Here is a 13,952-nt window from a genome sequence, read left to right on the forward strand (position 1 = left end):
AAAGAGGTAACACTAAGAACTTAGAGTTAAAAATTGACCATAAAGAAACTTTGAATTTTATGCAATTTATGAGACTTGTAACTTAGAATTAGGAGGACACAGAAATTAGACGACTCGTGTTCGTTTGTAAGAAATGATGCTTTCCTTTGCTGTACTACTGAAACTAACACAACATTGTAAATCAATATAATCTGATAAAATTTTTTTTAAAAAGAAGGAAAACAAGAAGGCAAGAAAAAAAGAAATGATACTTCAATTTTTTAAAAACTACTAACAGGAAGAAATTTATTTTAATTTGCTCTCTTTTTAAAGGAACTGCTGCTCTGTATCGTGAGTTGAATTAGTACTGAGGGGGATTAATGTAGCTAGAAATGTTTCACTCTGAATAAAGTACATTGAGTGGTAAATGCCTGAAAGTGTATAAACATTTTGAGAGTAGGGACTTTAACTTGCTTCCTTCACTGTCATCTCCCTAGCACATAGGGAGTGCTCATGTGAAGGTTTGTGTGTGTGGTGTTCATGAACACATGCTAAGAAAGAAAAGGGCACTCCCTTCTGTCTGAGGATATTTCTATGGCACTGTGTGTCCTGACCACTCTTTAAAATTCCAAGAAAAAAAATACAGAGTGGGGAAAGTCATTTTGGTTATTGGGAAAGTAAGAATTTTGGCAGGCTGTGTTTGTGGAACAAAATGGTCTGAAAATTGTTGAATATGGTTTATGATTGGCAACTGATCTACTAATTCTGTCTCAGTGATTCAAAGCAAACTCAGTTCTTCTTATAGACTCCTTTGAATTCAGACATGGTGAGGCATGAATTAAATTTTCCTCTAATATTTATCCTTCACTGCCTTCAGCTTCTGACAATACTCTGTGTTACACATGATGTTCTGTTTCTCACCTTTTTTAATGCAAAATCATATTTTTGAATTCTTTCCATGTTGTTATATAAAGATCTAGCCAACTTATTTTGCCTTTTACACAATATTCCATCATGTGTTTTTACTATATTTGATTCATCCATTTTCCTATAGATGGAAACCTGGGTTGTTTCCAATTCTTGGCCACAAAACCAGCTTTCGTCAGAATCTCTTATATTCTGATGTCTATAGTATATTTTCAAGAGCAAATTACGAACCTTGCATCATTTCCCAAATCCATTTGACCATGCTTTGTTTCTGGGGAGCTTGTGGAAATACTGTTCTATGGATTATAGTTTGAGAAACTCTAGATTAGAGAAGTAACATATGAGTTAAACATGCATTTTTACTTTGAGAATGAACTTTGTTCATGGGACAAAAATAATGTCCCATGAACAAATGATAAATCTGAATGCGTGAATTATTTAGGAACAATAGTATTACTTCATATATGTGCAATAAAATATAGCAGACAATAATGCCACTTCTGTGTAGAATATAGTACGATATAATTTCAGATATAGGCAAATATAATATGGTATAATTTCAGATATAGGCAAAAACAACAGCTACAAAGCAAAAAGAACATCGGGCATGTTATATATTGAGCAAATTCTAACAATCTCACTCAGAAAAATAAATAATTCTAATTAATTATACCTTTTAAAAAATGTTTTTGGTATTAAAGTTAAAGTTTAGGGAAAGTGAACCATTCACATATTGTTACAACAAAGATTTATTGAATATCCTCGATTTGTCAGAAACTCTGCTAAGTCCTGAGGCTATAAAAATAAACAAGGGGGCTTCCCTGGTGGCGCAGTGGTTGAGAGTCTGCCTGCCGATGCAGGGGACACGGGTTCGTGCCCAGGTCTGGGAAGATCCCACATGCCGCAGAGCGGCTGGGCCTGTGAGCCATGGACGCTGTGCCTTCGCGTCCGGAGCCTGTGCTCAGCAACGGGAGAGGCCACAGCAGTGAAGAGCCCCGCGTAATGCAAAAATAAATAAATAAATAAACAAAGATAACAAAATTGTCTTAAAGGATCATGCTGTTTATTTGGAGATGAGTACATAATTCAATTATTATGAAAAAAATGCAGTAAGTGCATTGATAGACCTTGAACAAGGTATTATAGATCATTAACAAGGCAGTGCTTTAAAAATAAGTCAGGCAGATAGGATAGGGAAGAGTATTCCTGGTAAAGGAAATAGTATGTGAAGGAGATAGAAAATAAGAGAGATGAGAAAATGGAAAGGTGGAGATAGAAACAGGAAGAAGTAATCTGTGTCAGATGCAATAGACATACTAAGAAGAAGGTATTAGAGAGGAAGAGTTACCTGTAAGTCAACAGTGCCTCTAAGCACATAAACTAATATTTCTTCCTGTGTGGCACTTTGATGCTGGGTTTTGAGTGCTTATTAGTGATGAAAATTCCTGATATGCCTGAAATGTGAATTCTGAAAGATCTATGAGGTCAAGTGCAACAACCATGCCTAAGTTATCTCCATATCTACAGCACTTAACATAGGGTCTGGTATGTGTAGATGCACAATAAATGTTGTATGTATGGATGGATAGTTAGAGAGATGATATGTTTGTATTAATTGTTACTGTTGAAAAATTTGATGATTTTCCATTTTCAGTGAGAAGAAAGCAGTGGTGCAGAAATTAAAGAGTTTTGGAATCAAGGAGGATTATTTTTAGCTGTGTGACCATGAGCAAGTTATTCATCCATGCTAAGCTTCAGTATTCTCATCTGAAAAATAGGAAAGAGATGAAGTAATTCATATAAAATACTAAGTTCAGGGCAGAGCAAAGTGGCTCCTGCTCACAATGGTAGTTGCTATTTTTCAATGAGAAATAAAGCTAATTCATTGTGAAAGGGCCATGTTTTAGATGGTTTGGATTTTAAAAGTTAAAACCTGTTTAAATTTGATGTGCTTAAAAGTAGGAAGCTCTGAAAAGTTTTGTGAGCTTGAGGAAAATATAATTTTTTAAAGACTGAGGAAGGACAAATTAGAAGGGGAAAGACTGTAATCAGGAGAGGAAAAAAAACCCCAACAATCTATTTCAGTCATCCACTATGAAACAGATGTCTGGATTCAAAACCCAGCTATACCATTGACAAAGTGTCTGACTTTTGAAATTTTATTTACTTCTCTAGGCTTCAGTGATTTTTTTAAAAAGATTTTATATTCATAGAACAGTTTTAGGTTCATAGCAAAATTGAAGGGAAGGTGCAGAGATTTCCCATGTACCCTCTGCCCCTACGGATAAATGGTCTCCACCATTATCTACATCCCCCTTCAGGGTGGTACATCAGCTACAATTGATGAAACTATATTGACACATCATTATCACCCAAAGTCCATAGTTTACATTATGCTTCACTTTGGGTGTTGTATGTTTATACGTTTGGACAAATGTTTAATTACATGTATCTTCATCAAATATCATACAGAGCATTTTCACAGCCGTGAAAATCTTCTGTGCTCTATTCATCCCTCCACACCCCCAACACCTGTGGCAACCTTTCATCTTTTTACTGTCCCCATAATTTTTTTTTGTCCACATAATTTTTTCTTGTCCCCATAATTTTTTTTTCAAGAATGCCATATGGTTAAAATCATACAGTAGTAGCCTGTTTCAGATTGGCTTCTTTCACTTACTAATATGCATTTAAGGTCTCTCCATGTTTTTTCCTGGCTTGATAGTTTGTTTCTTTTTAGCGCTAGATAATATTCCATTGTCTGCATGTGCTACAGTTTATTTATCCCTTCACCTACTGGAGGGCATCTCAATTGCTTCCAAGTTTTAGCAGTTATGAGTGAAACTGCTATAAACGTCACGTGCAGGTTTTTTGTGCAGATGTAGTTCTCAGCTTTCTTTGGAGTGGCATTACTTTGGAATGAAATACCATGGAGTGAGATTGCAGAATTGTATTGTAAGAGTGTTTAGTTTTGTTTAGTGAGATTTTAGTATTGTGTTACAGAGTTTCATTACGATTAATGAGATAATTAATATAAATTGCTTGGCAGAGTGCCTGGCATATTGTAAGGGCTCAGTCAATGATAACTACCTTTACTGTTACTAGTATCTAGGAAAAGTTGATTTAAAAAATGCTCAGTTCATGTGATAGCCTGTATGGAGGAGTAGGTACCGGAGAGAGAGATGTCAGTGAAAAACTGTAAAAACATTTGATGATTAACTCCAAACGAGGCATCTGCACCTGTTGCAGTCCTAGATATGCAGGATGTTCTTGTCTAACACTTGTTGCTCTGAATGGAAGGAGTACCCCATTTCCTAGTTCTCCACATTCCCTTTGGACTAATGAAGAAGAATCCTAAACGGTAATTATAAGTAATGATTATATAATTCTCCAGTTAAAAGAAAAAGGATTGCTAAATGCACTCCAAATCTGAACCATATAAACCTGATGGACATAGCCTCATCCACCAGAGAGCAGACAGCAGAGGCAAGAAGAAAGAACTACGATCCTGCAGCCTGTGGAACAAAAGCCTGTGAAACAAAAACCACATTCACAGAAAGATAGACAAGATGAAAAGGCAGAGGGCTATGTACCAGATTAAGGAACAAGATAAAACCCCAGAAAAACAAATAAATGAAGTGGAGATAGGAAACCTTCCAGAAAAATAATTCAGAATAATGATAGTGAAGATGATCCAGGGCCTCAGAAAAAGAATGGAGGCAAAGATCGAGAAGATGCAAGAAATGTTTAACAAAGACCTAGAAATATTAAAGAACAAACAAACAGAGACAAACAATACAATAAATGAAATGAAAAATACACTAGAAGGAATCAATAGCAGAATAACTGAGGCAGAAGAAAGGATAAGTGACCTGGAAAACAGAATGCTGGAATTCACTGCCATGGAACAGAACAAAGAAAAAAGAATGAAAAGAAATGAAGACAGCCTAAGACCTCTGGAACAACATTAAATGCAACGACATTGACATAATAGGGGTCCCAGAAGGAGAAGAGAGAGAGAAAGTACCTGAGAAAATATTTGAAGAGATTATAGTCAAAAACTTCCCTGACATGGGAAAGGAAATAGCCACCCAAGTCCAGGAAGTGCAGAGAGTCCCAGGCAGGATAAACCCAAGGAGAAACATGCTGAGACACATAGTAATCAAATTGGCAAAAATTAAAGACAAAGACAAATTATTGAAAGCAACAAGGGAAAAACAACAAGTAACATACAAGGGAACTCCCATAAGGTTAACAGCTGATTTCTCAGCAGAAACTCTACAAGCAAGAAGAGAGTGGCATGATATATTTAAAGTGATGAAAGGGAAGAACCTACAACCAAGGTTACTCTACCTGGCAAGGATCTGATTCAGATTCGACAGAGAAATCAAAAGCTTTACAGACAAGCAAAAGTGAAGAGAATTCAGCACCACCAAACCAGCTCTACAACAAATGATAAAGGAACTTTACTAAGTGGGAAACACAAGAGAAGAAAAGGACCTACCAAAACAAACCCAAAACAATTAAGTAAATGGTAATAGGGACATACATATCGATAAACATGAATGGATTAAATGCTCCAACCAAAAGACACAGGCTTGCTGAATGGATACAAAAACAAGACCCATCTATATTCTGTCTACAAGAGACGCACTTCACCTAGGGACATATACAGACTGAAAGTGAGGGGATGGAAAAAGATATTCCATGCAAATTGGAAATCAAGAGAAAGCTGGAGTAGCAACACTCATATCAGATAAAATAGACTTTAAAATAAAGAGTGTTACAAGAGACAAGGAAGGACACTACATAATGATCAAGGGAGCAATCCAAGAAGAAGATATAGCAATTATGAAAATATATGCACCCAACATAGCAGCCCCTCAATACATAAGGCAACTGCTAATAGCTATAAAAGAGGAAATTGACAGTAACACAATAATAGTAGGAGACTTTAACACCTCACTTACAGCAATGGACAGATCATCCAAAGGGAACATTAATAAGGAAGCACAAGCTTTAAATGACACAGTAGACCAGATAGATTTAATTGATACTTATAGGACATTCCATCCAAAAACAGCAGATTACACTTTCTTCTCAAGTGCACACGGAACATTCTCCAGGATAGATCACACCTTGGGTCACAAATCAAGCCTGAATAAATTTAAGAAAATTGAAATCATATCAAGCATCTTTTCTGACCACAACACTATGAGACTAGAAATCAATTACAGGGAAAAACCGTAAAAAACACAAACACAAGGAGGCTAAACAATACGTTACTAAATAACCAAGAGATCACTGAAGAAATCAAAGAGGAAATCAAAAAATACCACAGACAAATTACAATGAAAACATAATGATTCAAAACCTATGGGATGCAGCAAAAGCAGTTCTAAGAGGGAAGTTTGTAGCTAGCTATACATGCCTACCTCAATAAACAAGAAAAATCTCAAATAAACAATCTAATGTTACACCTAAAGGAACTAGAGAAAGAAGAACAAACAAAACCCAAAGTTAGTAGAACAAAAGAAATCATAAATATCGGAGCAGAAATAAATGAAATACAAACAAAGAAAACATTAGCAAAGATCAATAAATCTAAAAGCTGGTTCTAGAGAAGATAAACAAAATTGATAAACCATTAGCCAGACTCATCAAGAAAAACAGGGAAAGGACTCAATACAATTAGAAATGAAAAAGGAGAAGTTACAACAGACACTGCAGAAATACAAAGCATTCTAAGACACTACTACAAGCAACTCTATGCCAATAAAATGGACAACCTGGAAGAAATGGACAAATTCTTAGAAAGGTATAACCTTCCAAGACTGAACCAGGAAGAAATAGAAAATATGCACAGACCAATCACAAGTAATGAAATTGAAACTGATTAAAAATCTTCCAACAAAGAAAAGTACAGGACCAGATGGCTTCACAGGTGAATTCTATCAAACACTTAGAAAAGAGCTAACACCCATCCTTCTCAAACTCTTCCAAAAAGTTGCAGAGGTAGGAACATTCCCAAACTCATTCTATGAGGCCACCATCACCCTGATACCCAACCCAGACAAAGATACTACAAAAAAAGAAAATTACAGACCATTATCACTGATGAATATAGATGCAAATATCCTCAACAAAATCCTAGCAAACAGAATCCAACAGCACATTAAAAGGCTCATACACCATGATCAAGTGGGATTTATCCCAGGGATGCAAAGATTCTTCAATATATGCAAATCAATCAATGTGATACACCATATTAACAAATTGAAAGATAAAAACCATATGATCATCTCAATAGATGCAGAAAAACCTTTTGACAAAATTCAACACCGATTTATGATAAAAAAAACTCTCCAGAAAGTGGGCATAGAGGGAACCTACCTCAACATAATAAAGGCCATATACGACAAACCCACAGCAAACATCATTCTCAATGGTGAAAAACTAAGCATTTCCTCTAAGATTAAGAGCAACACAAGGATATCCACTCTCACCACTATTATTTAACATAGCTTTGGAAGTCCTAGCCATGGCAATCAGAGAAGAAAAAGAAATAAAAGGGATACAAATTGGAAATGAAGAAGTAAAACTGTCCCTGTTTGCAGATGACATAAGAGTATACATAGAGAATCCTAAAGATGCCACCATGAAACTAATAAAGCTAATCAATGAATTTGGTAAAGTTGCAGGATACAAAATTAATGCACAGAAATCTCTTGCATTCCTATACACTAATGATGAAAAACTTGAAAGAAAAATTAAGGAAACATTCCCATTTACCATTGCAAGAAAAAGAATAAAATACCTAGGAATAAACCTACCTAGGGAGACAAAAGACCTGTATGCAGAAAGCTATGAGACACTGATGAAAGAAATTATAGGTGATACCAACAGATGGAGAGATATGCCATGTTCTTGGATTGGAAGAATCAATATTGTGAAAATGACTATACTACCCAAAACAATCTACAGATTCAATGCGATCCCTATCAAATTACCAATGGCATTTTTTACAGAACTAGAACAAGAAAGCTTAAAATTTGTATGGAGACACAAAAGACCCCTGAATAGCCAAAGCAGTCTTGAGGGAAAAAAACGGAGCTGGAGGAATCACACTCCCTGACTTCTGACTCTACTACAAAGTTACAGTAATCAAGACAATAGAGTACTGGCACAAAAACAGAAATATAGATCAATGGAACAGGATAGAAAGCCCAGAGATAAACTCACACACCTATGGTCAACTAATCTATGAGAAAGGAGGCAAGGATATACAATGGAGAAAAGACAGTCTCTTCAATAAGTGGTGCTGGGAAAACTGGACAGCTACATGTAAAAGAATGAAATTAGAACAATCCCTGACACCATACACGTAAATAAACTCAAAATGGATTAGAGACCTAAATCTAAGACCAGACACTATAAAACTCTTAGCGGAAAATATAGGCAGAGCACTCTTTGACATAAATCATAGCAAGATCTTTTTTGATCCACCTCCTAGAGTAATGGAAATAAAAACAAAAATAAACAAATGGGACCTAATGAAACTTCAAAGCTTTTGCACAGCAAAGGAAACCATAAACAAGACAAAAAGACAGCCTTCAGAATGGGAGAAACTATTTACAAATGAATCAACGGAGAAAGGATTAATCTCCAAAATATATAAACAGCTCATGCATCTCAATATTTAACAAACAACCCAATCCAAAAATGGGCAGAAGACCTAAATAGACATTTCTCCAAAGAATACATACCGATGGCCAAGAAGCACATGAAAAGCTGCTCAGCATCACTAATTATTAGAGAAATGCAAATCAAAACTACAATGAGGTATCGCCTCTCACCAGCTAGAATGGGCATCATCAGAAAATCTACAAAGAGTAAATGCTGGAGAGGGTATGGAGTAAAGGGAACCCTCTTGCACTGTTGGTGGGAATGTAAATTGATACAGCCACTATGGAGAACAGTATGGAGGTTCCTTAAAAAACTAAAAATAGGGGCTTCCCTGGTGGCGCTGTGGTTGAGAGTCTGCCTGCCGATGCAGGGACACGGGTTCGAGCCCTGGTCTGGGAAGATCCCACATGCCGCGGAGCGACTAAGCCCGTGAGCCACAACTACTGAGCCTGCGCTCCGCAACAAGAGAGGCCGCGATAGTGAGAAGCCCGCGCACCGCGATGAAGGGTGGCCCCCGCTTGCCACAACTAGAGAAAGCCCTCGCACAGAAACGAAGACCCAACACAGCCATAAAAAAAAAAAAAAAAAACTAAAAATAGAATTACCATATGACCCAGCAATCCCACTACTGGGCATATACCCAGAGAAAACCATAGTTCAAAAAGACACAGGCACCCCCAGTGTTCATTGCAGCACTGTTTACAATAGCCAGGACATGGAAGCAACCTAAATGCCCATCGACAGACGAATGGATAAAGAAGATGTGGTACATATATACAATGGAATATTACTCAGCCATAAAAAGGAACAAAGTTGGGTTATTTGTAGAGACATGCATGGACCTAGAGACTGTCATACAGAGTGAAGTAAGTCAGAAAGAGAAAAACAAATATCATATATTAATGCATATATGTGGAATCTAGAAAAATATTACAGATGAACCAGTTTGCAAGGCAGAAATAGAGACACAGATGTTGAGAACAAATGTATGGACACCAAGAGGGGAAGGTGGCTGGCGGGAGCAGGGGCTTTGGTGGTGGGATGATTTGGGAGATTGGGATTGACATATATACACTAATATGTATGAAATTGATAACTAATAAGAACCTGTTGTATAAAAAAAAAAAAAAAACCTGATTAACAGGTCAAAATGGTATAGTGCAGAAGCACTGGACACACAGTCTGGAGAACTGTGTTCACAGCATAATTCACTCTCTATGGGTTGTGAGCTTCATGAACTTCAACTTATATCTTGATAATTCAGTTTCCTCAGCCATAAAATGGGAGTGAGACTCCCTCACTATTTATTTAGAGAGCAAGATGAAATAATGAATGTGAAGATAGTGCCTGAAATTTGCTAGAAAGTTAATAAATGTAAGACTAATCTTAATACATGGAGTCACTAAATAGTTTGCTCAGAATCAGTGCCATGATAGTGAATTAAAAATGCAAAGTCTCTGTCACCAATAACATCTTGACTAATTTCTGTCGTTGGTTATGAACACATGATTGTTTCAGTGCACTTACAGATTTATATTTTCTTTTTTCACTAAGCATAAAAGCATTTTTCTCTATTATAGAAAGTTTTGATGACAAATACATAGCAGAAAGCTAAAAACAAAATTCACTGATAATTTTACCACCTGGAAATATGTAATGTTAATATTCTGAAATATTTCCTTCTGATCTTTTTTTTTCTTTCTGTAGATACCAAGCTAAATCTCTAGAAAGATAAACCAGATACATGTTTTGTTTAAAAATGGTATGATGTTAAATGTACAGATTTGATTAATATTTTGCCTTATAATATTCATGAGTATAGGATTAATTTTAAATATATATGTTAATAATATACAATGCAGAATCTTTGTTACTTTCTTCTTTTCTCCATCAAAACTATGCCATTTATATGAAGAAAAATTTTTTATGGAAGTGTTTATTGTTTTCTACTTGTTGCTTATTTCCATCCTCCACTTAAATAATATACTCAGAGAATATCAACATTGAAGCAGGCACCAATCAGAGGAGAAAACATTTATCTGTAATGCCAGCCAAATGTAACAATGAACTCTTTCATCTTGATTCTACACTAAGTCTACTCTGAGGTCTTTGAAGTACCCACTTGGTTTGAAGCCACTCAGAGAAACTTAGCACAATAAGTGGTTTGAAGCAAACAAAAATATAAACCCTAAACCTTTCCCAGCTTTGCATAATCATCATATTCATTTACTTTTTGCTAAATTTGCCTTTGTGGAGATTAGGTTAACCAAACCTGTCTCCTCATTTTGCTTTTCTTTTTGATCTTCTGACAGTGCTTTCCCAGCCTGGTGCCAAATTTTCCGAAATATTTACATGCATTTGACAAGCATCAATTTTATTACTGAGAATCACTGTAAAGAATTTAATGTTAATATGGATCTATTACTATTTACTATTTTTCAAAATTATTTAAAAATATTTGTTTGTAAGTTGGAATAACTGAATAGTTGAATTAAGTGTCTTACCCTTCTTTTTAAGCAAACTTTATTGTGTCTAAATGCATAAATTAATAAGAGAATCTTAGATAATGTTATCAAGTCTTAGATACGTTTATTATTTTGTAAGATACAAGTGCATTCTCTTTCTTCCGCCTATTAAATAAGTAAACTTCTTAATCTCTAAATAGTTTATTTAAGAATTTTTTTTTTTGATTGTTGGTGGTGGTTGTTGGTTTTTTCTTATGATGTAGTATGCTCAGTCTAAACATTGCTATCTGGAACGAGAGTATGAGATCTTTGGAGTTGTTCACAAAATTAGCCAAATTTAAATTATTCTATATTATCAATATGCTATCATACTAATGTTAAATTCAATATGATGTATCTGATACATTTTGAAATATATTTTATGCACTCATCTGAGCAGCGTATTATAATATGTATTTGTTAAATACCGTGTACTAGCATTTTTTTAAAGTTGGAACCAAGTTAATTTAATAACAGCAATGTACATATAAATAACAGCAATGTATAGTAATCTAGGCCATGTTTTCTATTCTCTACACTCAAAAGTTTATATTTTGATTTTTTTTTCTTCCTGCTGGAATACATTTTTTTAATCTGGAATATGTCTTCAAAATTTTTTATTCCTCTTTCAGGAATTTGCTGCACTGACAAAAGAATTAAATGCCTGCAGAGAACAACTTCTAGAAAAGGAAGAAGAAATTTCTGAACTTAAAGCTGAAAGAAACAATACAAGAGTAAGTATAAAACTGCCTTTGCTTGGAATTAATTCCATGTATAGCTCAGTGCCTTATCTCTAGTATACTCATAGAAATATAAGCCTTTAAAAACTTGAGCAAGACTTTAAGCAGACGCCAACTCATGGTCTGTTACTTAAATTAAAGAAGAATTTACTGTACTACAAAAGTCAAAACAGGAAGACAGGAAACCTAAATTACAGTCTCGGCTACTAAATCATTATGTTGCCTTAAAAAAAGTTAGTATTTCTTCTGGTCTTTGCTTTATTCGACTTTAAAAAGAAGAGTTGTATTTCAATAGTGAGTTTCAAACTGTTGCATTGGAATAGGTGGGCAATGATACTTCAGAAGCTGGTGGTGGGTGATGGGGGAGGGCAATGGGTTTGAGAGGGGAGCATGAGTTTTGACTTTGGGGTGCTATGAGGGCATGACCTAACATTCATCCTCACCTCACCCCAGAAAAATAGCAATTTTTTAAAAGGTGTTTAAAAACATAAAACCACTGGAACAGGACTCTCCTAATTAAAAGAGGCATACCTTTTCTGTTTTAGAGGATCATTAAGGAGACTTCCAGTTCTGATATTGTGATTTTATGAACCTGATGGAATTTACAGTATTCTGTTCTTGGAAACCCATGTATTTGTTTAATCTCATAACATGCCATGTAACATTAAAGTTTAAAATTTCATCAAAGATGCTATATTTTCTAGTTCAGAAGAAAAATTCACTAAATTTCATAAAATATATAAATCGCCATATTACCCATAAATAAGAGAAGTTCCTCTAGTAAAAGAATGTAGAGAAAAACCACTTTGGTGTGATTATAGTTCAATCTCAATGTGAAGTAGGTGAAAATATTTTAAGTGTTAGAGCTATGGCAGATTCATGCTGAGAAGGTAAGTTACAGTTAACTGTATATTCATTGCATGCTTGGTCTTAGAGAGTAATATAAAAATGACAGCTCCACAAACAGTCAGCTTGTGCCCCTGGAATGAGCTTGTGACCATGGAATGAGAGATACCATTGCATGCATAATAGTTATATGATCAAACTCAGTTTCTTATTTTTCAGGGTCTCACTTTATGGTAAAGAGAATTCACAGGTTATGTACGTAAGGAATTGGTTTTCATTGAGACTTTGATGAGCCAGTCACATGGACTGCCTCTTATATAGAGGCATAACAAGAGCTATAACTGTTCTTATATAGAACATAACAAGAGCAATTTAGATCGTGTTATCAGGTGTCAGATTATTTTTTTCTGTTTCTTTCTCCCTCTATATATTTTTCCCACCCTTGATTTTTAAATCATACAAATTTAAAATGTATTTTCCATACAAATTTAAAATGTATTTCTGCCATGAGATTTATTCTACCCTATTTCACTATTTTCTATTTTAATGCTTTAGGCAACATTCCCAAGTGTAACTCAATATAGCCAAATGTAAAAGCAGGAACAGGAAGCTAAAAATGGAGGGAAATGCAAACTTCCCAGTAGACTTCCAACTAATCTTATTTAAAATGCACAAGAAACTCTTTTATTAGCCATGTATGTATTTCTCCTTTATACAGCCCTTTAACCCTTTCTACAGCCCTATGAGGGAAATATTATAATTATCCCCTTTTTACAGATGAGGCAGCTGAGCTCAGAAAAGGGCAAATCGCTTACCAGAAATCACACAGTTAGTAAATAGCAGGGAAGGGATTTGAAAGCTAAGACAAACTAACTCCAGAGCCTGTGCCCTTAGCCATGAGGAAGAAACTCAAAGATTTACTACAGTTTAGGGGAAACATTGCCTAAGAGTTGACCACTGTAGTATGGAGTGCGTTATGCCTTCTTGATTGTGACTAATTCCAGAGACTGGGAGGTTTGGCAACAGCATCCTCACAGCTTTCATCACATTACACCCCATGAAGCTTGGAACTACCTGTCGTTATTGCATCTGCAAAGGAATTTGGGGTAACAAAGAAAGCAAGGCAAGCTGTACTTGAAATACCCATTCAGGAATCAAAGTGAGAGAAGTACAAATATTAAGTTCCAATAGGGTAATAGAAAATGAAGCCATTGATTTTTAAACGTGAACCATAACTACTTTGAAAACATGAATCAAGCTGCAAAACATT

The 13,952-nt window shown here is 35.4% G+C and overlaps 1 protein-coding gene across 2 annotated transcripts in view; it reads left to right on the forward strand.

Annotated features, from left to right (window-relative positions):
• The window catches only part of PPFIA2 (PTPRF interacting protein alpha 2), a 474,519-nt gene that overhangs the window by 267,786 nt on the left and 192,781 nt on the right, over window positions 1–13,952 (forward strand). For both annotated transcript variants that reach the window (XM_033866289.2, XM_033866290.2), the window contains exon 4: window positions 11,729–11,830. In XM_033866289.2, the coding sequence (XP_033722180.1) occupies window positions 11,729–11,830 (102 nt within the window). The remainder of the gene's footprint in view (window positions 1–11,728; window positions 11,831–13,952) is intronic.

Source organism: Tursiops truncatus, chromosome 11 (genome assembly GCF_011762595.2).
Source record: "Tursiops truncatus isolate mTurTru1 chromosome 11, mTurTru1.mat.Y, whole genome shotgun sequence".
Taxonomy (NCBI): Eukaryota; Metazoa; Chordata; class Mammalia; order Artiodactyla; family Delphinidae; genus Tursiops; species Tursiops truncatus.